We start from the raw sequence: 27015 nt of genomic DNA on the forward strand, positions 1-27015 counted from the left end.
TGCGCAGGCGCGGAGGGCCGAGCTGGGAGCGCCATGGCGGCGGCGTGCGGCGGGGAGGTGGCGGCACGGCCCCCCTTGGCCTTCTCGCCTCACGACCGCCGTTTTCTCGCCGTCTCCGGCTCGGATGGGAGGCTCCGCGTGTGGGACGCGGCGAGCAGCCGCCTACAGCACGAGTACGTGCCCTCCGCGCACCTCAGCGCCGCCTGCACCTGCCTGGCCTGGGCCCCGCCGGGGGGACGGCCGCCCCCCGACAAGGTACGGGCGGATCGGGGGGAAGGGATCCGCGGGAGGAGCGCTCGTACCCCGCGCGGCCTCGAGGTGCGGCCGCGCCGCTTCACCCCGCCCTCCCGGCGCCATGCGGCGAGGCCCGGCAGCGCCAACGGGACCGGGCTGGCCCGCGCCACGTGTGGGGCCGCTGCTCGGGACGGAAAGCCCACTTGGTGGCGGGGAGCGCGGCGCATCCTTCTCTTTTTTTTTAATTTTCTCTTCTAAATTAACTAAAGGTGTTCTCAGCCAAAGTGCTGATGGCGAAACCCGTTTGCTTTTCGCGTTCCCTGCGTGGAAGCAGCGCGCCCTGAAGCAGCCCGGTATGTGGCACGCAGCCCGGCTCTCCCCTCCTCAGGACCCCGCGCCTCGTGCTCTGCGCTCAGCAGCTCCAAGCACCTCGGGGGATCTCCGCCTTCTGGCTAAGCTCACTGGGACGCTCCAGCTGAAAGCCTCTGTAGTGCACGCCTTAAATCACTTTTTCGGCTCGTTTATATCGAGGTAGTCCTTACTTTGCTCACTGTAACAAACGACTTCCTGAGCAAGATGCTTCTCTTGAATGGATTTGTGCAATACACCCGGTTTGCCCTAAGAAGCAACGAGTTAAATGTGTTTTGGTAAAAGCTTTTTATAAATACTGCAACAGGTATCTTGAAATGCTCCGTGCACTCAGATTACCCACCCAAAGGAAGGCTGTGTTGCCCCATTTTTGTTACTTGTGCAGCTTAATCCATGAGCTATATAAAGTGGAAGAAAGAATTAATTTCAGATTGGCCTCTTCATTGCTCGTTTTTAATTCAGCTTGGAAGAAAAGAAGATGCATAAATTAATGGGAAGGCTGAACAGGTTAACAGAAACTGAAACTGATGCTCGCCTCTGCTGTGTGCAGTGCAGCTTCAAAGCTTGACGTACCGTGCTGCCTTAGGTCAAGCACAGGAGGTTTTGAGTGGTGCTTAAACGTTAGGGCCGTTTTAGACAGCCACCCCTAAAGACTACAGATGCTCCAACATAGCTCTTTTTAGGGTTGTATGCAAAAAGGATTTCATCAGGCAAGCTTTGGCTTCCTCTGTTTTTTTTCCTATGGTATTGTTTAGTTCTTATTCTTTTTTGCTGAAACGTGATGTCTCCAGGTAGCAGTAGTACCTGGTGTGCAGGAGTAAAACCATGACAGTAGGCGCCTGGTGTTTTGTCAGGTTACACCTCGACTGCGCTTTGGACTGCTTCTGTGTTAATGAAGGCCAGGTGTTTAGAGGGGAGCATGAGGAGTGCAGTGTTGAACTCCAGGCCCTGGAATTGCTGATGCAGTGGTGACTTATTGGCATGCTCTCTGCACATGTGCTTTTGCAGCGTTAGTGCTTCCTGCTTGTCCTGTTCACCACCTCCCTTCCCAACAAGTGGTGTCTTTTGCAAGAGCGTATGGACCACTGACTTTCAAAGTAGTTTCTTCCATCTCCTTCCTAGTAAGTTGCAGCTGTTCTGTCATCTTCAGCTCTTAAGGCTCTTCAGGGTTTTAAGAGCTTTACTTAACATGTTAGCAAGAGAAATGAGATTTCTGTTAATTAGAAGAAAAGTCTCGTTCTCAGCAGCTGCCCTACACAAGAAAGAATGTTATGGAAATTCTCATTTGCAAATGACTTTTTCTAAGTATCTCTGCTGGTTAAAGCTAAGCTTTTTGAGTATTTTAAAGTAAGTTTGAGTTTCCATAAATCTGAAAATGTTCAAAAGAAGCTGATGCTTGATACACTTCAGCTGCTCTGTCCTCTCCATGAGAGCTAGGTGCTTCTTTGGAGTCCCTTCCAGCATGAATAGGTCTGAATTTTTCATCGATGCTTCTTTCAAGACAGAACACCCCATGAATAGTGCTGATGAAGACTGTTCACTAAAGAAATGGATGTAAGAAAAGTAATTGGAGAAAACTTCACTACCCCTACTTTCTTCATAACACTGGTAGTGCTGCGGACCTCAGTGGGACCTTGTGACGCTCAGTGATGCCTTTGGTTTGCTTTAAGGGAAATCAGTCATAATGAACCATATGGAGATTGAATGAGCTTTAATTAAAGCTTTATTCAGGGGACAAGAACAAAATCTGCTCTTAATTGTGGTTTTGGTTCCCAGTATTGATTGGGAGCGATAATTAATAGAACTAGATATACAGATTTTGAAAAGTCTCTGGAAACATATAAGCTGTGCTTACGTCTCCAGTGGCAATGTGGTCCCCGTCTTTGCATTTCTAACAACTGTTTTGAGGTGGCTGAGTTGGCGCTGCTGCCAGAAATTTAACGAGTTTATTCAGTGCGTGAGTCTCCTTATATTATCTTAAAACCTGGTTGATTAATTAGTTGTGCTTTGTAACTGTGGTGATTTCTCAGCACTTATGTTTTCATTTCTTTTTTTGTAAACACTTTTCTTTCCCAGGGAAGGTGAAGCCTAAACAAATCCTTGCAAAAACCAACGTCCTTACTTTTCTCTAGAGCCCACTGCTGTTTTTAACAAGCAATACAGCATATTTGCATTTATTGGCTTTGAATGAAACCATTTTCCTTGTGGGTGGGGAAGTGTGTATGTTAAATATATAGGAAAAGAAGGCTCTACTTCTTCAAACTAGTTTTGAGACTATTTACCCTGTGCTGTTAAAGTTTTTAATTTGCTGAAAACCCCCAAAGTCTGGTAGCCATTATATCTCTGGAGCTGTAGAAATTATGTACGTTATATGATGTATACGATCTGACAGATGGGAATTGTAGAATCAGTAAGGTTGGAAAGGTCCCCTAAGATCATCATGCCCACCCCCGCCATGCCCACTGACCGTGTCTCTCAGTGCCACATCTCCGTGGTTCTTGAACACCTCCAGGGATGGTGACTGTGCCAGTGCCTAACCGCTCTTTTGGAGAAGAAATGTTTCCTAATATCCAACCTGAATTAGCCGTTTTATTTTAGTGATTAATTACTTGGGTTTACCCAGTCACAATAAACACAGCTGTTTCTTCTGCCTTTTTTTTACTGAAGTTTTGCATGCATTTGGTTAAGCAAGATGAAATTCTTTATCGAAGTAGTTGGTATCCCTTGCAAAGCAGGAGGGTGTAGATTTGAGAATTGCCTGATAGGCTGTAGGAAGACCCCTAGTAATGGACTGCAGGACTAGGATAGATGACATAGTTTCAATTCCTGGTTGCTTCTCTCTGTCTGGTGTGGTCGCACTTTCTTTTTATTAGGCATTGTGGTTACTTAGTATTGCAAGACTGATGGTAAACTGATGATTCCTAATAAAACTTAACATACGTTTCTGTTCTGGGAATGAAGTAATTTGGTCATGTTTAATCTTTACTTCTGCCTCTGGGAAATGAACTCTGAAAAACAAATGTTTTTCCCTCCATGTGTGGTCATTAAGTTAGCAAAATGGCCTCTATTGAGCATTTCCAAGAGACTCAGCAACTTTGCTACCTTGAACGTGGAGGTATAAGATGAACCTCTAAATTGCCACGTCTACATCTTGTGTCTTAGCAGAATTTGTGCTGGCTGACTGGATCTGACTTGGAGAGGTTTCTTCCCCCTGCTTTAGCACTTAAGAATAACAGGTCAAACTAATTAATTCCTTTTTTTTTATTCTCTGTTTTGCAGGATGGCCCCCAGAGGAAAAAACGGAAGTCTGAAGCTACAGGAGTGGACAAGCAGTTAGACATCCTGGCTATTGGCACAGCAGTTGGTAGCATTTTGTTGTACAGCACAGTAAAAGGAGAATTACAGAGCAAGCTAGTAAGTTACACACTCATTATCACGTGCTGCCAAATAATGGTAGTTTCAGTCAGCTTATGCTGTTCTTTCTGTTGCTTAAAAATGGGCTAAACTGACCTAGTTAATCAGATCTTTTCCTCTTAATGACTGCATACGTGAATAGAATTGCAATAATTTAGATTCTTGGGAATCTTTGAGTGGTACTGCTGTTGGCAATATGAGACCTCTTGGTTTGGCAGTATCCTAACATTGTGTGTGGATTTATTTTACATCAAATATGTTCATAATGATGAAATGTCTAAGTGAACAATTAAGTTCTCCCTGGGCATATCGTCTCCTGTGCCTCTCTAGGGCTACGGGAGGAGAGAGCAGGAATCGAAGTATTCATCAGCTCTTGGTTAAGCTGTGGTACTCTTTGATGGACTCCTCTGTACATCCTGATTGGACTTCAGCAAGCAGGCACTTAGATATCTGTTATCAAGACACCTGTGCTAACTGTGCCACTGCTCAACAGCTTTGGCTGTGTTTGTCAGTAGTGCAGGACAACTTTTTGTTAACTGAAGTAGTAGAACAATAATGAATACATACACAGGTGAAAATATGAAGTATTTTCTTTAACTTGCAGCTCTGTATGTGTACTGGTTGTAAAAAGCACATGTGCACATGCTATGCACTCCCCTTTGAGGTATCTGTGATTTGGATTCATTTCTTGAAAGAGCACTTTGTTCACATTGTTGATGTGGGGAAGATTCAGTAGCAGTACCTCTTTATTCGTAAGTAACCCTCTCATGTTTTGTAGGATGGTGGTCATGACAATAGAATAAATTGTGTGAGGTGGCATCAGGACAACTGCTGCTTGTATAGCTGTTCAGAAGACAAACACATTGTGGAATGGAACACACAGACCTGCAAAGTAAAGTGGTGAGTGATCCTCTTGCTCTGATTTGTTGTCGCTTGCTTTTGTGTATTTCCTCCTTTACAGGTGTCAGCACTGTGCTGCTGGAAATGCTGCGCTCTGCTGTGCTGGCTTTGTGCTTGCTGTACTAAATTAGCAGTTAATTACTACTTTAAAGGAATTCAGAGTGGTTTGAGTAAGGGATAAAAGAGTAAATCTTATAGTTGGATTTCTTCCTCTGTGTATTGGAGGGACAAAATACAATGCTTCGCTGCTAAAAGGGATGTGAGTTTCTCCATGCTAACTCTTAGTGAGATATGGGCTTCCAGTTGCTTTTCAGACACTGAAAATCCACGTTCTTAGAAATATCCTGAGGAGTGTGGGGAAAGCAGATGCTGGAACACCTCATCCCACTTAGATCTACTGTGCACACCTGACTTAGCCCCAAGGGCCTAGCTGTGATGATACCCAATTGGTTTCGCTCACTACTGATGTGCAGTGGGGACAATTCCACTTGGCTGTCTGAGCAGGCTGCTGCCATCTAAACTGTGTTGAGCCAAACAAAACTTAGTGCTGAGTTAACAAGTTGTCTAGGGTAGGTATTTGCTTTCTTTTTCAATACAGTCAGTCTTTCGTTGTAAGCTCTAGGAAACGAAGTCTTCTGTTAGTGATTCTGTTTATCTTAATGAAAGTCTGGAATGTGATGGCACCTTGACCCTTGTCTTCTACTGTTGTTACTTTTTTTTTTTTTTTTTGTAAAATTTCCCCATTGTGTTATTTCACCATTTTACAGATTTTGCTGAAGATGTTTGGCCACTGCAGACAGACCATTCCCAGTAACCTCCTCAATTTCCTTAGGAAGGAAAGGTGTCCTTATGTTTAGACCCTGATGCAAAATAGCAAGAGGTGATGATAAGATCTCCCATTAGCCTTCTCTTCTTGAGTGTGAAGGAACCTGTTTCCATCATCCTTTCCTCCTCACACTCCAGCCTCCAAACTTTCTTGGTGATCCTTCATTGGATTGACTGCAGTGTGTCAGTAGCTTCTCCAAACAGGATGCAGTGCTCAGGTGTAGTTTCAGAAATGTTGCACAGAAAAGGGGAATCATTTTCCTTGATCTACTGGCCGTGTTCTAGCTAGTAGAGCTCAGTGTGCGGTTGACCTCATGGCTGCAAGTACTCACTGCTAACTCATGTTAAAGTGGTCTATAAGGATCCCCACCTCCTTTGTTGCTAATATGTTTTCTGGCCGCTTGAATCCAGCCTGTATGAGATTTTTTTTTTTTTCCTGGCACACATGAAGATGCTTTACCCAATCCTTTCATCTTGGAGATTTGACTGCCTATTTCTCCAGCTTGTTGAGATGAGCAGCTCTGCCCTCCAGCATACTTATCAGCTGATCTCCCTAATTTCTTAACGCCACTGAACTTGCTAGTGGATGCATACTGTCATATTTTCAAGGTCATTCATGAAGACCTGAGCAAACACTGAGGTTGAATGGAATTGGAATGTCCTTGGGGAATGACACCAATAACTGGCCATCAGCTGGATTTCATGGCAATGATTGCAGGTGTTTGAGCTCAGTGTTCCACGCAGTTCTTATCCTACCTTGGAGTCCACTCAGTATCCTTGCAACCAAACTGGAATTACATAGCCTAATGTGAGATGTTGTCAGAAGCACTGCTAAATTCAATTTAAATAGTGTACAGTGTGTATCATCAGAGGCAGGTTGGTTAGGGATGATTTTCCCTTTTTAAGTGTGATTGCTGTTTCCAGTTGCTTTTCTGACCTTTGTATATTTGGAAATCTTTACCAGGTGGATTTGCTGTGTATAATCACACATTTCCTCTCATTTCCTATATTCTTTTTGCAGATAGGTTTGTCGTTTTTCCAAGTCAACAGAAATTTCTCCTGAGCAGTGCACTCATTAGGGATGATGGAGTGGTCTTGCAACATCACCGACTTAAATATTTTTGGTGCATCCCATTCCATCTTAGAGGCTGCATGTGTGACCAACTTGCTGTTGTGATCCCTGATTTTACCTATCTTTATTATTGTTATCTTTTTTATTTTTTTTATGGATAATATTCTGCTCCCTCTGATTCTGGCACTGGGTTTGGGAATGTGGGAGGCCTGAGAGCAGTCCTTGCTCTTCTGTGGTGTGGCTTTTTCTGTGTCCCGAACAGATCCTTACACCATTCAGCACTGGGCCCACACATTTCTCAATCCTAACCTTACTGCTGCTGATGTGCCTTTCGATCTCCTTTTTGTTGGCCTTCATGTTTCCTGCTGCTCTGAACATCCAGCTGAACTTTGGCTTTCCTGCATGCCAGGGCAACACCTGGTGATTTTCTTAATGTTGGTGTGTGCCATTCTTGTGCTTTAAGATGGTTATCCTAGAAGAGCAACCAGCTTTCCTGAGCACCTTTTGCTCTTTATAGCAGTCTCCAGTGGAATATTGCTCATCATTTCCTTGAATAAGTGGCAGTCTGCTTTTATGAAGACCAGAGTTGTAATTCTGCTGTTTGTCTTGCTCTGTAGCAGATGCCCAGCACATCATCCTTGTTGGCCTCTTCTAATACATACCTGTAAGTTCTTCTCTGGCTCTTGCCGTGTTTCAAAGCAAAGCTCCATGCACTCAAAGCCACCTTTATGTGTAGAGAAAACCACCTCTTCCTTGCACCTTCCTGACATGTCTTCACTAAATAGCCTTCCTAAAACACCATTAACTACAGTATTCCTGTCTTGCATACTATCCCAGTGGTTCTCTATGATCTCTAGTAAGATCAAAACTACGAAGCTCCCCATGGATATCTAGCTCATCCTGTTTGTCTCTCATAGAGCATGTGTTCATGCACAGCCACTTGAGATGGGTCCCAGCCATGCTGTTGTCTCGTGAAATGTGAGAGCTGCTCCTACTGCTCTTCACCCTGGGTGTTTCCCTCTGCGTTGCTGTATACCCCCGCTTCTTTTGTGACTGGTTATTGTTCTTGTCTCACACCAATCCTAGGTTAGTTCCCTCTTTGCTAGGTTAGCAAGCCTGTGGACAAAATTGCTCTTGTCCCACTTTGCAAGATGAATGTTGTCTCCCCTCAGCAGTCCTTGTAGCTGGAAGAGTCCCGTGGTTAGACGAGCCAATAAGGTGTTGGTGAGCAGGACGTGCCTGCTCCTATGTGAGTCGTCTCCATTGAATTGAAGAGAGCACGACCTACAAGCTGCACAAAGTTTGGCTATAAGGATACTTTGTGGCAGTCCTTGTTTTCAGTTAGAAAGCAGTAATTGCTTAGGAAAGTGCCAAGAAGTACGCCTAGATTTGATGGATGAACTGCCTGTTAGAGGCATTGTGATCTCTAATTTTGAACATGGCAATGAAAAATTATTGTTGGAGTGCAAAAATGAAAAGTATGCTGACATTGTAATATCAGACTTTTTACCAGAAGTCACATCAGAAGTCATGTATTGCAAGTCATGCCTGAGGTAAAAGATATTGGAATCATAGAATCGTGCAATGGCTTGGGTTAGAAGGGACCTTAAGGACCATCTAGTTGTACATTTGAATATAATTTCTTGGGTTTGCTACATTAAATGGATATGGATCTGAAATTCTTATTCCTGACTTACACTTTGGAAGAGAATACAGAATTTTGTTATACTCTGTGTAAGGTATAATACTGCTTGTCAAGTTTGTAGCTAATAAACTTGCAGCTTCTACGAAATCTAGCAGAGGTGATGGTGCAAATGAGCTCACTTGTAGAAGACAGAAGAGGTGCTGCTTGGCATAAGAAAGGTCTCAGGAAGTATTTAGGAAGGGGCTGTTCACCATCAGAAGGTGGTGATTGGGTCGTGATTATTATGTATAGAGGGTTTGCGTTAACGATTTCCTTGTAATTTTGTCCCCTTAGAAATATGCAATACTCAGACTCTTTCTAGGCAGGCACAAGCTTTCTGTGACAGCATCTTTCTTTTTCTTAGATAGTGCTTTCAACCGTGGAGTTCTTAAACCTTTGAGGCCAAGGTTATTATTGTCAGTGTCACTGACAGGCTTAGGAGGAGTGCCAGGAACTGGGTGGGCCTAAAAACTCCAAAGTCCATTCTGAATAACTTGATGGAAGCTTTGTGGATCGTGGTTCCAAGAGAAGTCTTAACGGTGTGGCTCTTCTTGCCTGATGCTGAGTAGCAGAGAACTTTGAGGGGGGGATATTGAGAACAGGATAAACAAATATGTATTTTTTTAAACAACAGCGAAGCAAAACAAACAAAAACTAGTCTTAATTATTTCTTTATTTTTGAGGAAACTAATTTGAAATTGAGGAGCTGAAACAGAATGATGTTTGACCTAATTTTTGACTACTTAGCCTTTTTTTAAAGTATGTTTTGCCTTAGATTATCCAGCAGAGTTGTCATGCATTTTGAAGTTATGCTAATGAATGTCTTTTCTGTGTCTCCATCCAAATTCTAGCAAGTGGAAAGGTGACAACAGCAGTGTCAGCTCTTTGTGCATCAGTCCAGATGGAAAAATGCTGCTGTCAGCCGGTAGAACTATAAAACTGTGGGACCTGGAGACCAAAGAAGTCTACAGAGTAAGTAACTTTGTGCAACTAGACATCAAAAAATAATATTATATATATATATATGTACATATTCTTCTTGGTTAATGGCATTGTGCATTTAGTGTTTCCTAATGGGACATCTGAAAATTTGGTAGGGTGGAAGGAGACAGCTGGCATCTTTGAGGCTGCTGGAAGTTATTTCTGTGATGATACCTTCAACTGTGGTTTCAGCTTCCTGACAGTTGAATGAGGACGTTGAGTTCCTTGGCTGTGTCTGAGAATGCTGCCAGCAGCCTTTCTGGATCCCATAGCATAAGGATAGGTGCTGTTCTCTTTCACTGTGTCCCTTTCTGAAGCCTTTCTACTGGGGAGCTCGGTTCACTGCACTATTAGTTCTTGCTGATGTGTTTTTGTGAGAGCTCCTGTACCTTTGTGCTGAGTATCTCTTTAAAGCCTTCAGGTCTCTTAGCTAAACTCTGTGTAACAGGTGTTATCAGTATTGCTGTAGAAGCAATTGGAAGGCAGAGGGACAAAAATGTTGTTCTCTGGGCAGGGCTCAGACACAAGGAATTTAGCATGTTTTGGCTGTTTCTTAAATGCAGTCCTGTTCCACTGTATGACAGCAGATAGGAAGCAGCAAATCTGGGTTTCTGGTGTTTGCTGTCAGCTGAGTGTGCACACGTGTTACTATGGGCTTGCTGGCACATGGCAACTACTGTGTGTGCCTGCATCCTGTAGTGACCAAAATCACTGTGAAAATAAAAGTTGAAGCGTTGATTTATTTTATTTCATTTTGTTCAACAGCTTTAGTGTGTCATCAGACCTGTGTGATCATCTTCAAGTTGAGGATTAAACTGTAAATCTAGTTTTGTTGTGAAGTGTGACATGCTTTCTGACAGTAACAGCAGTACAAGCAGGTGTGATTTCTTTCACGTGAGCTTAGTTTCAGTAATTTTGCCTTTGATTCCCCATTAATCTTTTAATTCTGATAAGTAGATGAAGTGTCAGGAAACATTTTTGAGACATGTAGGAATGTAAGGAATCTGATCACCAGTTAGAGAAACAGAAAAAACACTGAAATACTCTTGCTAACTTTGATTTTTGGATCTTTCTTAACATTCTTTCTTAACTAATGTTTTAGTTTTTGTCATATAGCTGATGATGGCAGTAATTGAATTTCCCCCCCGTTCTCTTAGCATTTCACAGGCCATGCTACATCAGTGTCATCATTAATGTTTACCACAGTGAGACCTATGAATGAAAATAAGCCCTTTGATGGAATTACAGGACTTTATTTCTTGTCTGGGGCTATACATGACCGGTTACTGAGTGTTTGGTATGTGAACTTCTCTTAATTTTTAACTTTGATTACGACTGCTACTGAGGATAGACTGAACCATTATGTTCTGAACTCTGATGAAGCAGAAGGGGCGCTCTGGAAAAATGCAGTGATGATCTCTTAAGTAGTGGTTTCAATTCACTGACTGTTGAATGAAGACCTAAATTTCCTTGGCTGTGTCTGAGCGTGTTTCCAGTAGCTGCTACTTGACTTCCCAGCATATGCTAGGAATGCAGTGTGTGGTATGCTTCTTGTTCTTTGTGTTTGCTGTGAAGTTTGTTTTCTTCTTTGCTGAATTCTGCTTGGTGACTACTTTGCATTTGTAATTTGAACACCTTTTAAAGCTGAAAGCTGCAATTATGACATCAGTATTTTTGGCTGAGGTGTGCAGTACCGTGATAGTGACAATAGTAGAGCATGATTTGTAGGCTCTATAACACTGTGCTGCTTTTCAGATGTGGAGGATGCTGTTTGTGCCCTGTTAAATAATGTGTGCTGTTTGTGTCTCCAGGCAGATCAGATCAGATAGGAAAGAAAAGAATGCGGTGATGTCTTTCACGGTAACAGATGAACCAACGTTTATTGACCTGACCGTGTCAGAACTCAAAGAAGAGGTAGGAGCAGTAGTTTGTAACCAGATATGTCCAACAGTTTCACACCAAGTTCCTTTTAGGGCATTAAAAAAAAATAATAAATTTGTTTGTATTTGGTTTCTGTTACGCAAAGATGAGATTTGAATGCAAGTTCAGTAGTGTGAGGATATTTATTATAGGTGCATTTGTGTAGCTAGCAGTTTGAAACAATTATTTTCATAGCTACTAAGTGCAAATTCCATGTTTCCTTCAAAAATTTTGCTTGTGATGGCAGAAATATGATTTGTTTCCTATTTGGAACAACTTAGTAATCAAACAGTTTCTGTTTGATTTACTTAGTAATCAAAAAGTTTCTTAGATTTCAATAGTAAAAACCAGTGAAGATTTCTTTCTGAAATACAATTTGAGCATGGCTCTGTTTTTTTGTCTATTCTCAGATGGCTATGGTAGTATAACTGTGTTTGGAATTAACTAGCCTTTATGAATTTATGTAGCTGAGCACATTCCTCAAGTCTCTTTCAGCAAGAAGTTTCAGAATAGTTGTCTTACGAAAAGTGTCTGCATATGAAATGTTCACAAATCATTTCTGTAGTTACTTAAAACTTTTTTTTCCCCAATTGCCTTTAGATTCCTTTATAAAAAGAGTATTTCATGCTAGAACTCCTAACGTTTCCATTTGTGCCCTCTCACTGCATGTGTAGGAGCTGGGAATATTCTGTGATGTGCACCTGGAATTTAACTGCACTTTGTACTCTGTTTTAGTTTCTTTTCTGTGAACGTATTTAGTGTGTAGTGCCTGTGTAGTTCAGTGCATCTAGGCACCTTGGGTATTATATTTTTGGAACACTGCTGCTTATACTCATGTCTGCTAGTAGCCAAGCTGTTCAGGTTTGAATATTTCAATATTGATACAGTAAAGCACAGATTCGAATTATGTTTTTGTTTTCTAACTGCTGTAAGTGTTCCTGAGATGTGCGTCTGATCTAATTGTATGGATTTAGTTGTATCTCTAATGTATGTAGTTGCTGTAAAGAGTCAAATTGTAACCTGCAGATGTCTCTTGATGTTTCGTACCTGTGGATGTCTGTCGTTTGGTCTAACCAGAATCTTCTATTGTGACTTCTTTCAGCCTGTGAAGTTAGCAGTTGTTTGCAGAGATGGGCAGTTGCATTTATTTGAACACATCTTAAATGGGTAAGGAGGTATTCCTTCTGAGAGTATATATGGCAAGGTATGGGATTACTGGGAGGCAAAGCTCATTTTGTTGTGTTGCTGCCTTTGAACTCATCTGTTCACAAATTGAATTCCAACTGACTCTTTGTCTTGGGTTACTTGACATGTTTCAAGACATGCAGGGGAGCTTATTTGTTGGGGTTTGTTGTGCTTTGTTGCTTTAGCCAAGATTTTGCCTGATTTAATCTCATTTAAACTATCTGTAAAGGATGTAAACTAGTAGAGTTTAAGGATTTGATAATGAAGGGTGCATACTTGTGCAAGATATGGAAGTCTTTAAGCTAAACATGCTGTTGTTTTCCTTTCCTTTTTTTTTTTTTTCTTTTCCCTCAGCTACTGCAAAAAACCTTTAACATCAAACTGTACTATCCAGATAGCAACGCCTGGAAGTGATGGAGACTCCACGCCAAAACCAGTCCCTATTCTAGCAGCTGCATTTTGCACAGACAAACAGTCTCTGCTGCTTGTGTATGGAAACACCTTACAGCCCATCATAGAGAAAGTGGTATGTAAAACATATTGGAAAGGTTCTGGATTTCATACTTTTTTGGAATTGCAGTGTGAGATGGAACTTACTCTTTCTGCCTTCTCTGGGAGTTATGACTACTGCCCTTGTGTTGTTTAGAAAGGGGATGTGCATTCTGCTTATTCAGCTAAAGTGTGACTTGGCATTATTGCTGGCTGTTTCATGCTGTCTCAGCTGTTAATACATAAAGCCAATGAAACTTTCTAAAACTTTCAATTTGCCTGTGTGAGCTTCTCTGCAGAGCACAGGGATCTGGTAACGAAAGGCAGATGTGCAAAGCAACTGCTACTCTAGGGGAGGATAAGGAGCTCATTCTTGTTTGTACCTCTGGTTTGTTCTCATGAACATAGTAGTTTTGTGAATCACCACTGTGATTCATTGCCAGTTCACTGTTTTTATTCCTCTCTTTCCAGTCTTTGAACACCAACGAATCCCACATATGTTTGATAAGGGACGTCCAGAAAGTGTTGGCGCTTAAAACAGATGATGCCGTAACAAAGGTGAGCTCGTTTGAAATATAATTGTCTTGCATCTCTTGATTTACTTAGAAAATTCTAGAATTCTCTGCTGTCTTCTAAAATAAATTCGGATTTCTGAATGAACCTGCTTAGAGCTGCAGTGTAGTTTCAGAGACCCACAGCCCTTGGCTGCTGTGTGCACTGATAGGCCTTCCCTCGGTTACCTTCCTGTAGCTCGTGTCACAGCTGACAACATTGGTATAGAGAGCAGACAGCATTGGTTTTCTAACCCTCAGGTTAGCTACCAGTTCTGGTGCTCCATCAGCCTGGTGGAGCTTTGTGCTAATTCCCCGGTCCTGGAGCTGCAGGGTAACAGAGCTGAGATGCAGTGAGAGATGTGGGAGCTCCCTGGCATGCAGTGATGATCTCCATCTTGGTTTCGCTTTTTGCTGAATTCCAGTGAAGACTCATTTCTCTTGGCTGTCTGAGCATGCCTTGTGGAGAGAAAAGTGATGATTTGTGTATTGAGCGAAGTGAGTAGTATTTTAATTTTATTATTTTTCTCCAGTAAAGTTCTTGAACCATGAAATCAGTTTTTTATTTGTGGAATATGACTTGTACGCACATCATGTGGAAGTTGCAATGCTCACTGCAGTACATGTATTTGTATCACTTTAGTGGGCACTCAGCATGGCTCCCATAATGTACACAGGGCTGGGTGGGTACTTCAAAAAGACATTGAAATGCTGTTATGAAATAAGTGTTCTGGAAGTAGCATGTAGCATTTCCTAATAGGTTGTGGCAGGCTGCTTTTGACGTATGTGAGGATCTCTAAATAAAATCAGTATTTAAAACTGGAAGGAAGATTGAGTTATTAGCAATTCATTCTGATGTGTTTCTGTCTTTCCACCAGGTAAAGACACCAGTTGTGAACTCGGACACCAAAGTTCTAGTGCCTGGCATTCCAGGGCACAGTGCAGCTGTTAAAACTCCGTCCTCAGGAAAGGAGAAAAAGAAAAGCAAAAGGAAACCAGGAGAGACAGAGGTAAAGTGCTTCCTCATTTAAACCCACCAGTCATTTGAAAAGCAGCCATAAATGATCATTGCAGCTTCTTTAGGTATATTTGAACTTGAGTTGTTTGCCTTTGTTGTTTGCATGAGGGCAAAGTGAATCATACTGTCTTGTAGGAAATGGGTTTCCCTTTGGTCAAAACCTTACTCTCACTGAAGCCCTGACTACATTGCCCACAAATCTGCCTGTTACTGCAGAACTTTGTTACGCACTTGCCTGTCTCTCTGTGCTAAGACACATTACTGCTTCTTAGTTAAAACTTCATCTTCTCTTTTTCCAGCTATCCTCTCAGTATGGTATTTTCCAGCAGGATAGGAGGGAATGGTATATATTAGCTACTTTACTTTCAGCTATTATTTCTAAGAAATGGCCATGAAGCACTGTTCTTATTTCTTTGTCTGCAGGACAGCATTGAGGAACGCCTAGGGGCGTTGGATATTGATGTGAGCAAAGTAAAAACTCCAGGTGGCCTTCCACAAACAGATAGCTTTGCAGTGCTTTTGGTTCAGGGCTTGGAAAGCAACGATGAAGACATCTTGAATGTAAGTGTTTCAAGATCACCGTATGCTGTTTAAACTATTTGTTGAGATTTGTGGGGAGCTGCTGTGGAAGCTGAGCAGTCGAGGTCCTGTTGTTACTCCTGGCTGCTTTTTGCTGATGTGCTGATAAGGCACAGGTATTATGAATGGTGGTAGTGGTATTTTAATGCTAGCTACTTTTTCTGAGACATCACATGAACTTTGTAGCAATGCTGTTTATGGTAAGTTTGTTGTGTGAAAGTTCAGATATCTTACAAGTCATGTTACTAGTGCAACCATCTCCCTTTTAGTTTCAGCTAGAGAACAATCTGTGCTCAGTCCAGAGGGTACAGTTTCCAAGTAGGTGTTTGAAAAATGCATCTATGACCACAGTTTGACCTGAAAAGCTTGTGGCTGCACTTGGATTAGGAGGATTTTATACTTCTGGGGCAGGAAAAGGAAATATCTTAAGGATTTGTCACTGAGTAGAAATTATTTGTCACCAGTGCAGATGAAAGGCATTGTATTTACAGAAGTGAAGCATGGGAATAGAAAAATAGCAAGGGAAGTTCTTGTTAATATGGCTGTTATACTTTGTTTCTAACATGAGATGGGTGGACTAGGGGCAATGGCTGACTGTTTTAGACAGGTTAATCAAGTGTTTATTCTGTTAATTGTAGCTGACTTGAAAAATGGAACTCCTTTGCATTGTAAATTTTATACGTTACCCTCATCTGAGCATATAGAGGTAGCGGAGTAGAAAAAGAGGTTTAAACCCATTTTTGTTCCCACATGTGTTAAAGCTGAATGATCATCTGATTTATTTTTCCATTTTAACAGAAAGTGCTTTCCACAAGAAAGGAAACTTTAATAAAGAACACAGTAGCCAGAATGCCTATACACGCTGTCATTCCACTGCTGCATGAGGTAGGAGAGATTGCATTTCATGTACCTGTCATACAAACCACATTTGGCTTGCCTTTTAGCTGGGGAAAATTATGGATGGGTCTCTCAATTTCAATGAATAAATCAAGTCAAATGATATTGATTTAGTAGTTTTACAATACTGAACTTATTTGTAGTTTATTTCTGTCTTACTCTTACCTCATCTGGCTGAAGCTTAACCAAAGGACAAAGTGCCATTGTCAAAGCTAGGAAAAGCCATAGATCATGTGGTGCTATCTTAAATGAGTAAGCAGGAAAAAAGGAAGAGGTTAAGCTAAAGCTTGTTCAGTCTGTGGCAGAAAAATAAAACCAACCAACAACACGTTACTTATTTAATATTATTGAAGTAGCTGATAATTTGAAATTGGGAAATAGCAGTGCTAGTCACGGTTATATTTCTCTTGTACTTCAATTTGCTGGCCTCAAAATCTATTCTTGTGGCACTAGTCTTTCTACCCAAACATTGGGCTGTCATGTGGATGAGCTTTAAGCTCGTTATGCATTTCTTGCTTTTAATTGTTACTGTTCTTGTTCCTCTAGCTTACAAAGAGATTGCAAGGCAACCCATACAGGTAAGAAGCGAGTTGCCCACAGTTCAACTTATCTGAAAGTCTATTCTGTGTTTTATGGCCTGTGCTTCCCTGTGAAGCTTCCATAGTAATTGTAATGAACAGTTACGTTAATAGAATCCTGAGGTAACCTGATTGTGCGTGCAAAGGTGAACTTTTATTAAGACTGTGCTGTTTTGTGCTGACATAAGTGAAATTAAAAAGGGGAAGGGATACTTGAAGTGAGCGTGTATCTGAAGTAGCAGACAGCTCAGACATGATCAGTGTGTCAACTCAGATCACTTTAAGATGTGTAGCTTGTATTTAAGAAGAACACACAGCTCTTCCTGCACCTGCCAATCCTGCTATATTGCTACAGCAATAGCTTTGCTGTGACTAGATGTCTGCAACTGGATTAAAAAAAAAAACAACAAGAAGAAAGTAAAATTGTAGAAGAAAGAAGTAGCATTAGTTTGATCTTCATTGAAATCTCCAATGAAAAACCACGAGAAACAGATCCCTGAGCATGTGTAGTTTTCATCTTTCTCTTAAATGTCAGTTCTTTTCCCAGTAAGTATCTCTTACTTGGGTATCTCATCTAGATAGCCAAATTATTTTATTTCCTACTGTGTTTTTCTTTTTATGTAATGAAAGTCAAGCACTTCTTGTAGAACAGCTTAGCAACTAGAAAGTGAAATGTGTGTTGTCAGCCAGCATCTCAATATCTATGATATCATTTGCAGTGCCTCACAAATGGTTCGATGGCTGAAGTTTGTTTTTACTCTACATGCATCCTACCTTTCCACGGTAAGTATTTTGCATTAAAGTTAATGCATATGGCTGAAACTAGACTTAAGTGCTTAAATGTACGTATATTCTTCCTTCAGGAATCTGTCTCTTGCTGTGCATGGTATGAGAGTATGTACCATGGTATGGTACATGCTCAAACCAATGTACAGAGGGTTGTACTTCACCGTTTTGCTGAATTGATGGATATTTGTTACAAATTGTCATGGATTACCAAGATAAACATAATAATAGCATCCCAAATTCAAACCCAAACCAGTTATGTCGTGGGAAAGAGCCAAATAATTGTCAAACATGATCTAGCTGTTGTCATTAACACAGAACTAAATTTCTGTACTGAGTATGACTGGATATATAGGGTAAAGGTATGACAAAGTTGATGGAGTAGCAGGCAATGTAGTAGCTTCTGGGTGGAAATCCAGCCTTCCCTGGATAATGCACTCTAGCTCAGTTTACAAAACAAACAAATGTATTGTGACACTTAGTCTTTTATATTCCTGGGGATCTCCCTTTTGTTACAGTTGTGTCAAAACTTGTATGCATTGCTAGTACTGGGTTTGTATACTGGAATGTATTCAGTTTCCATTCACACTGCTTTCCAAGTAGTCCTTCTAAATGTGCTGTTAGGAAATGTGGAAGGAAGAAGTAGTGGAAGTAGAAGGGGTTATGGTTCTAGACAAGCCTATGTATTAACTGGTTGGGTTGCAGGTGCTTTCCGTGAATCCTCAGCAATTCCTTCTGACCACAGTGATGTCAGCAAGGATTGTTTGTCCCAAATGCGTAAGGATAGTTTAAAAATACAATAGTAAGATACAGGTTATGTATTGGGTAACAGCTTTGTTTTAATTCATCCATTTTTTCTCGTAAGTTGCCAGACCTCATTCCTCAGCTGGGAATGCTATACCAGTTAATGGAGAGCAGAGTAAAAACTCTGCAGAAGCTTTCCCGTCTACATGGAAGGCTCTTCCTTCTTGTCACCCAGGTAAGTTCAGCTGAAGAACACAGGATATGTAGAAGTGTTATTTGCAGGCTTAGCCTTCTGTTGTGAGAGCATCCAGTGGGACCTGTCATCAGGAACTCAGTGCAGCTGCTGTACGGCTATAGTGGTAATACTCAAAGCACTGCAGCTGACTGTCTGGTCAGTCCATGCTCACAGAAAGTGTTGCACATTCTGTCCTGCCAGATGAGTGTACTAACTCATAGCATTTTAAATGGGAATAAATGGGAGGTATTGGGCTGCTTTGAAGCAAATGCCTCTGAAATTTTACTTTGTCCTTTCTATTTATGCGGCTGTTAAACTGCAATAATAAATGAATGCATGTTAACCTCTGTAGATTTCATTTATGTTGTTGAGAGTCATAGTGACTTCAAGTTTGGGGAATATGTGGTTCCACGTAAGGCTAATCTGCAAATTCTGTTCAGGTTGCAGCATCGGAAACAGTTCAGGATGTGATGGAGATTAATCGGACTGCAAAGCTGGTATATGAGGATGGTAAGTGCTGTATGCTAGATGTAGCTCGACTTCAGAACTTTCGTGACAGCTCACAGGTGGTGGCTGTTCATCTTGCTACTGTGATATTGGTAGTGGACAGTCTCCAAGCAGGGAGGTTTTGTGGGGAATGTATGGCAGGCAAGTGAGTGATTAATCATGTAGGCATCTTACAGTTCATTTTGTCTTTCTTCCCCTCCTTTGGTTTCCTTCCCTTCTATTTTTTGGTGAAGTCAGAAGGGAGGCCAGCAAAACCTCGGACTTCTGGAGGGCAAACTTTGAACTGTTTAGGACCCTGGTAGGGTCTTCCCTTGGGATTCAGTACTGAAGGGTAAAAAGGTCCCAGAAGTCTGATCTCTCCTCAAGAAGGAAGTCTTAAAGGCATAGGAGCAAGCTGTCCCCCTGTGGCACGAGATGAGACAATGGGGAAGATGACCAGCATGGATGACCAGGGAGCTTTTCCTGAGGCTCCAGGAGAAAAAGAAAATCTGCCTCCTGTGGAAGAATGGACAGCCAGCTCGGGGAGTACAAAGAAGTTGTTAGAGTGTGCAGGGAGAACATTAGAAAGGCAGAAGCCCAACTTGAACTCAACTTGGCCATTGAGGTAAAAAAAAAAAAGAACAGAAAACTTCTTTACAAATATCTATTAACAGTAAGAGGAGGGCTAAGGAGAATCTCCATCCTTTACTGGTGTGGCAGGGAATTTGACAAAGGCTGAGGTTCTCAGTGCCTTCTTTGCATCTGTCTTTAGTAGTCAGACCAGTTCTCATCAGGGAACTCTACCTCCTGACCTGGAAGTCTTGGATGGGGAGGAGAATAAACCCCCCCACGATTCAGATGGAAACAGTCAAAAGAGATTTACTACTCCACCTGAACTGCCACAAGTCCGTGGGTCAGATGGGATCTACCCGAGGTTGCTGAGGGAGCTAGTAGAGGTGACAGCCAAGCCACTTTCCATCATCTTTTGGCGTTCCTGATAACTGGAGAGTTCCCAGAGGATTGGAGGCTTGCCAGCGTGACTCCTATCTGCAAGAATGGTTGTAACGAGGTTCTGGGGAGCTACAGGCCTGTCAGCCTAACCTCAGTGCCAGGGAAGGTTATGGAACAGATCGTTGTGAGAGAGATTACGCAGCATCTGTGGGAAATCTGGAGTATCAGGCCTAGCCAGCATGGATTCACGAAAGGCAGGTCCTGCTTGACCAACCTCATCTCCTATGATCAAGTGACCCGCTTGGTGGAAGAGGAAAAGGTTGTTAAAAGGGCAGCAAAGCTGTGGAGGGTCTGGAGCGCAAGTTTTATGGGGAGTGGCTGATGGATCTGGGGTTATTTAATTATTATTTAGAAGAGGAGGCTCAGGGGAGATCTTAACTGCTCTCTACAACTGTCTGAAGGGAGGTTGTGGCGCAGTGGTGGTTGGCCTCATCTCCTATGTAACAGTGATAGGACAAAAGGGAACAGCCTCAAGTTGCACCAGGGGATACTTAGATTGGGTGTTAGGAAACATTTGTTCTCTAAAAGAGTTGTCAGGCACTGGAATGGGCTCAAGGAGGGGTTACAGTCACCGACCCTGGAGGTGTTCAAAAATGTGTGTATGTTGTACTGAGACGATGGTTTAGTGGGAAGTATTGGCGATAGGTGGACAGCTGGACTGGATGATCTTGGAGGAGGTCTTTTCCAGCCTTGGTGATTCTGTGATTCCTGAGTCCCAAATTAACGAATCAATTAATTGAAAGATCTTGAAGTACTTAACTGATGACATCGGATTTCTAGTGCTAACTGCCCTTACGCTGAGGTAGATGCAGTCAAGGAGCTGCTACATTTGAGTCAGTGAGACTTCACAGCAGTGTGTGCATATATACTTCATTTGGGCCTGCAGTTTCTACTACAACTGTATACTGTATAATCATAGCAAAGTGACTAGTTCCTAATTTGTTGGTGAACCTAGTCTTCGTATGGAATGAGTTTTGGAATTTGAATAGCACAGTTTAGTGGAGGTTTAGCAGCATGTGGAGTTGAGTTTTGTTTGAACATATTCAAGTCTGTTTTCCAGACTGAGGGATTGTTTTCTTTTGCAGAATCCTCAGAGGAGGAAGGTTCAGATGATGAGATGATTGCGGATAAAGACTCAGATGTAAGTGGAGTTGGATTGAATCTTCTCCCAGTCATTTGTCACAGAAGTTGTGTTAATGTCAAAGATTCAAACATTCCTGTTTTGTTCAACCCTCCAGGAAAACTGGGATGAAGATGAAGAGAAAGAGGAGCAATCAGATGAACAAGACATGACTGTTGAAAAGGAAGTTAATGGTGATTCTGATTTGGAACCAGAAAACGAAAGTGAAGAAGAATAACGGCATAAAAGAATAAACTTAACAGTTTAAAGAAGTGGGCCACCAGAACTTTCTAATTCTGGATCATCTTGCTGAAAGATGCCATATTTGCATATAGGGAGCGCAGACTTATGCACAGCCTATGTGCAGGGGCACGTGTGGGGCACTGTGCATTTCTGAATCCAGAATGTTTAACCACGCCAGCCTTCTCTTGCCCTATTTCCCTGCGCTTACTATAGAAACATTTCTTCCACCTCTCATGGTCAGATTATGCCTGTCATGTGGACATGCATTTGTATCTCAAGTGAAATAAATCTGCCACCGCTGTTTGTGTGGTAAACTTGGTTCAGCTTTACACTGAATTTGTTTCAAATGTTCAAGGATCAAAGACAGCTGATCTATACCTTCTTTCCATGCTTCAGTTAGCAATAGCAAGTGGGCATCCTGCTGCTTTTTTTTTGTTTTCCAGGGAAAAAAAAAAAAAAAAAGGAAAAAAGTTATTTTTGTAACGTTTAACTTCTCCAATGGATTTCCTTTCTTTCCTCCCATACCCCATTGGTTCAGCCATGCCTTGGCAATGTCTAAATGCCAAAGTGGCTTAAAAACAGCTTTTTTTTTTTTTTTTTTTTTTTTTTAAACAAATTTGAACTTGAGACTTTTATATGTAGAATCAATGATTTTTCTCGTGCTTTAAAAAGACATTAGAACTATCACTGTTCCCTAATTTCATTTTAATTGAGGCTGTATATAAGATTAATGCTAACCCAGAGGATAGACTGAGGTGGGTGGGGAGAGGGGAGTAACACAGGGAAATGAGAAGGTGGATACTTGTGAATACGTAGCGCACAGCTATCTGTTTATTATCAATTTTTAACCTCAGTGGCAGAGCAAGGACAACTGATTGCTCAGCTAATGGAAGCTGAAGAGGTACAAACACATTTTTAAGAGCAAAACATGGTAAAGGTCTGAGCCATTCACCACTATAATGTACAATATATTTGTCTATAAATGGAGCTGTTGCAACTAAATGCTGCCCTCTTTGTAAAGTGAATAAATATACATCTCCTTTACCAAATAACCTGTCCTGTGGTTTTGTTGAGAGAACCCTTAGATACCTAAGGATGGTGGTGAAGGATGAAATGCCCTGTTTGTGCAAACCAGATCTCTTGTGGAAGAGGAAGGCAACCTCATAGGTTACAGAGCAAAGTATCTGTAACTGGTTTCTTAGCTCCTTGTTGCACTGGGGCTGCAGTGTTGTCTGGAGAAACAGTGGATTGTGTCATAGGCTAATCTGATGTGTAGCTTTTCAAGCAGTATTGATGTTCCTGTAGACAGGCTGGCTTTGAATCTGGTTAAAGAGGAATGTGAATGACAGTCTGGTGAATCTCTGGTGAGTGCTGACCTGCTGAGCTCTTGGGGTGTGGAGTAACAAGAGCAGCACCTGTGTTTCAGTTGTACAATGTCCTACACAGCTGTGTCTCAGCCTTTCTAGAGGGCAAAGCAGCACTGTGGGTTTGGGTCAAGCAGTGGGCTGGGTACTTTGCTGTCTGTTGGATTGTGAGTCTGTGTTGCAGTCAAGGTGGGTGTTACCTGTGTCCATTATTTCAGCACAACAGAAGCCTGTTGTGGGAGAGGAACCGTGGAAGAACCCGGCAGCAGGAAGAGGAAGGGAAAATCTGTGACTTCTCAACACTGAGATTCTGTGAGCCTGGTTCAGCAAGTTGGTAGAATGGGTCTGAGTTCTGCTCTTTTCTGGTGTTGGCAGCCAGGTCGTGCTGTATCCTGTGAGCCTTTACTTGCATCATCTTCAAGCAGCTATCCTGAAACTGGATGTGCCAACTGCAAGCAACTGGGGTCCTTGCAAAAATTACCTGCACCTGAGTTGATAACTGACTGTTCTGTGCAATTTCTAACCTTTAAAACTGCTTTTGTGTCTGCGTGAAGCATCAGCCAGCTGATAGACTAAGCATTCATGTATTTGTTTTTCAAAGATGCAACATCATCTGGAGGAAGGGGTTGGGAACTGAGTAGCCCTGCCTTTCAGCCCTGATGCTGGTGTTTGTATGAATGAAAGGAGTCAGGAGGTAGACCAGCTGCTTGTTCTGAGCAGTGGAGTTTAGGTGGGGGCATGTACGATGTCCACTATGTGTCCAGTGCAAGCCTCAGCGGTTAAACAGTCAGCAAGTCCATGAGGTGGAAACTCTGGCGTATATTGCTTTTATATGCCCAATGTGTACTGTGTTCCATTTATAGGTGTGTACTTAACGATCCTCCGGGCACCTCTGCAAATGTGAGGGGTATTGCTTTGCTGTTTTTACGTGAAGATGGCCTAATTTCCAGATTGCTGCAGTAAATGACATCTGCGGTAAAGAGCGATACCACAGCTGACCAGAGGGTGTCACAGTAGCTTCACAAAAGGTACGTACCTTGGCTATCAAGAACAACCTGTGAAGCGTGGCACTGAGGATGGCATCGTCTTAGCACTGCTGAAAGCATCCTGCTGTGAGACAGTGTCAGTCACAGTATCCTCTCTTATTACGGTTCTGCTTCCAGGGGAACTTCCTACTATGCCAAGGGTTTGTGCTGAAGGTTCTTGTTGCCTCCCTTGCTAAATACTGCAGCATTTCTCTGCGGTGTGGTACTGGAGTAAGAGCTGCTACTGAGATAGGGTGTATGGCTTATAGGTAAGTTTCACTTAAGGCTATTAACACAGATTCCATCTCCAGGGGACTAATCCGTGGGGGATCAGCCTTTGGGATGCTGGTTCCTTGTCCTCTATAAGGAGGGGCTTGGGGAGAGGTCACTGCAAGTAGTTTCCTTGCATGTGTGTCTGGCCTCACTGCTGTGGGACCTTGAGGAACCATCCAGGAGGTGGGCTGTGGGGAAGTCCCCTATGCTGTGAGTTAATGAACCGGGGCTAGCTTACTTCAGAGAGCAGTATGACTGATGTAAGGAAATATGATTCCTCCTAGTTTGCTCCAAGTGGATGACTTCACCTGGGCGCCAGGCAACCGTACCCTTCCTGTCTGAGATGCCACTCACCGCCTCCCTCCTGGATTGTGGGTTCCGTGTAAGATCAATAAGATCATGAAGAAAATCCTGCTTGGAAAAGAGCCTGGGTCTCTAAGGAAAAGCCTATGTGCTTTTCTGTGCTTCTGTTCTGGCAGCAGGACGTAATGCTGTTTTGCAGGGAGGGATGAGAGAGAGGAAACGAGATTTGTGTGAGTGGATCTCGCATTATCTAAGAGGGGGAATGAAGTCACAGTCAGACCTGGAGCCTATCCAAAGCTCTTCTAATCACGGAGATGGGCTTAACTAGGTTATTTCAAATGTCTTGGCTTGATAACAAGCACTATAAGTTATTTAGGCATATCTTAAGGAATTAATCGTAGATTTTGTCCTTGAAAAAAAAACACTTCCATCAAGCTCAGCGCTGGCTTTGTGAGAGTAGTTTGTCTCTGAGCTCCTTGCACTCAGGACCCCTCAATTTCTGTGTCTAAGCCGGAGGGCTGCTTGCTTTCGTCAGCAGGAGAGAGCACTTGTCAGTCAGCTGTTTCACTGACTTCCCAAAGGCCCTGCAACAAAACCCCTGCAGCACTTTGCTGCCTGCTGGCACGTTTTGGGAGGAGCAGGTTTGTGTGCTTGCTATGCTCTCCTGCACATAGTAAACCCATTCTTTATATTCAGCTGCTCGCCAACGGGGGGCAATAAATGATTTATAACCATGGCAGCAGTTGCTGTGGGAGACTGGCATCAACAAGGAACTTTCTCGTGTCCACGTCAATGAAACTACAAAAAATCTTTCCACTCTGCATCAGGCATCTCTGGTGCCTCCAAAGGATTTGGTGTAGAGGTAAGTCAGACAGAAATGGTATCACATGCAATGTCTGTAACAGAACTGATGACTTTCAACTGTTCCAGGCTGGAAGTTTGGATAGGATCTTCTGCCATCATCTGGGCTTTCTGGGAATGCAGCTAACAGCAAAGATTTGTAGAATCTGCTTTTGCTTGAGTTGCTCTGTGTCGCTTCAGAGATTTCTGTAATGCAGAAAATCTTGCAGTGTGAACATGGGCATCCATAGCTGCTGTTTCAGCTGAGGGGCTTCCAGCACTTTGCAGGCTTGGGTGCTCTCTGGACTTGCAGTTCTCCATAGTATCGTCTTGCATTCAGGCTCCTCAAATCAAGGTGTACAGCTGAAATACAGGGATGATTAGGGGAGCTACAAGAAAGAAGCAGACTCTTTAGTAGAATCTGTGGTGATAGGATAGTTAGAGAAAAGAGATTTAGGTTGAATATAAGGAGAACATTTTTACTGTGGGGGCAGTGAGGCACTGGCACAGGTTGTTCAAAGAAGTGGTGGGTGCTCTGTCCTTAAAGACACCCAAGGTCAGGCTGGATGGGGCTCTGAGCACCTGGTGGAGCTGTGGGTGTCCCTGCTCACTGCAGGGGATCGGAGTAGATGGCCTTTAATGGTTGCATGGGAACCGCTAGGTCTCAGCCTGAACCAGTGATTGAGCACCTGGTGAAGGGGTGGAGCCAGCCCTGGAAACACAGGTGCAAGCAATTCCCCTATATGACCTCCCTAACCTCATTTACAGGCTGGCAGCCAAGAGGGAAGGATCTCTTCTTGGAGACTGTTTCCTTTAAGGTATTTTCCAGTGAGCTCTTGTCTTCAGAGCAGGGTAAGCTGTTTCTTTTTTGTTACCTGCTTGTGAGTAATTCATTTCTTGGGTTATCTGAAAATTGGTCAGGCAGCTACATACCTCTATTTTTATACTATTCAAGAGTCCTTTCCAACTTAAACAATTCTACAATTAAGGATTTGGCAAAAGGGTGTTTAAGTGAAGTAAACTAATAGGGTGAAGGGATGGCTTTTCTGGGAAGTATGAACTCTGGAGGAGTTTCAAAGTGACGATTCCTTTCCTATAGTTTCCTCAATTCCAGTGAAATTTCATATTTATAGGAAGGGTTTTTCTCTCTATATATAAATAAATAAATTTTTGTCTAGCTAAGGTTGTTCAAATGGAGAACCCCATTGTACGATGCTGAAAGCTGCACCAACTGCTGCTTCGTGGAGGGGAATGATAACAGTTTTGTGCCTCAGTTCATGTTTCATATGCAGGACAAGGGAGAAGTTAGCACTGATATTTCTGTACAGAAGTCTGAGCAGAACAGTGCTCCCAGTGCTAGCAAAATGCTGTGATTGGGAAAGCAGCCTATGCACACCAGTGGGGTGATACACATGTCAATAACAGTGCTGTACTCTGAGCTGTCTGAGGGCTGATGCTGGCTGTCCAATTGTTTCCCCTGCTGAGCCAAGGCAAAGAAACACCTACTGCACCCTCAGGAGGGCTGATACAGGTTTTGGGATTGTAGTAAACATAAAAGGTTTTTCTAGCCATGTTGCAGCTCACAGCTCCAATCTGCTGATTGCTTTGCAAAATGGTAGGGGAAATATATGTGGTACAAAACCACTGGGTGCTCAGCCTGCGTCTGCGCTGCTGGCAGCTGTCCCCAGCCCTGTGCTCTGCCACGCACACAAGGTGCACTCCTGTGGCCGTGCCTTCTAGCTCCTTGTCTTGCACTGCGTGTGCATGTTGTCTTGTGGGAAAGCTGTTGCAATGTGGTTAAAATGCTGGGATGCCAGAAAAGAAGAGACTGGTGGTGATCTTTTTTTTTTTTAAATGTAAAACAGTAATAGCACTTCTGGGGATGTGCA

At 42.6% G+C, this 27015-nt stretch overlaps 1 protein-coding gene across 1 annotated transcript; it reads left to right on the forward strand.

Moving 5' to 3' along the window:
- Positions 1 to 33: 33 nt before the first annotated feature.
- On the forward strand, positions 34 to 21316 carry WDR43 (WD repeat domain 43; the record flags this gene model as incomplete). Its single annotated transcript, XM_079550017.1, has 18 exons — positions 34 to 255; positions 3883 to 4017; positions 4796 to 4917; positions 9350 to 9470; positions 10637 to 10780; positions 11295 to 11393; positions 12502 to 12566; positions 12939 to 13110; positions 13545 to 13631; positions 14503 to 14634; positions 15066 to 15203; positions 16020 to 16106; positions 16665 to 16696; positions 17416 to 17479; positions 18348 to 18461; positions 18902 to 18971; positions 21044 to 21099; positions 21197 to 21316. 18 exons carry the CDS (start codon positions 34 to 36, stop codon positions 21314 to 21316), a joined length of 1980 nt encoding a protein of 659 aa, XP_079406143.1.
- Positions 21317 to 27015: the final 5699 nt, after the last annotated feature.

This window comes from Tetrao urogallus, assembly GCF_951394365.1.
Source record: "Tetrao urogallus genome assembly, chromosome: 2".
NCBI lineage: Eukaryota > Metazoa > Chordata > Aves > Galliformes > Phasianidae > Tetrao > Tetrao urogallus.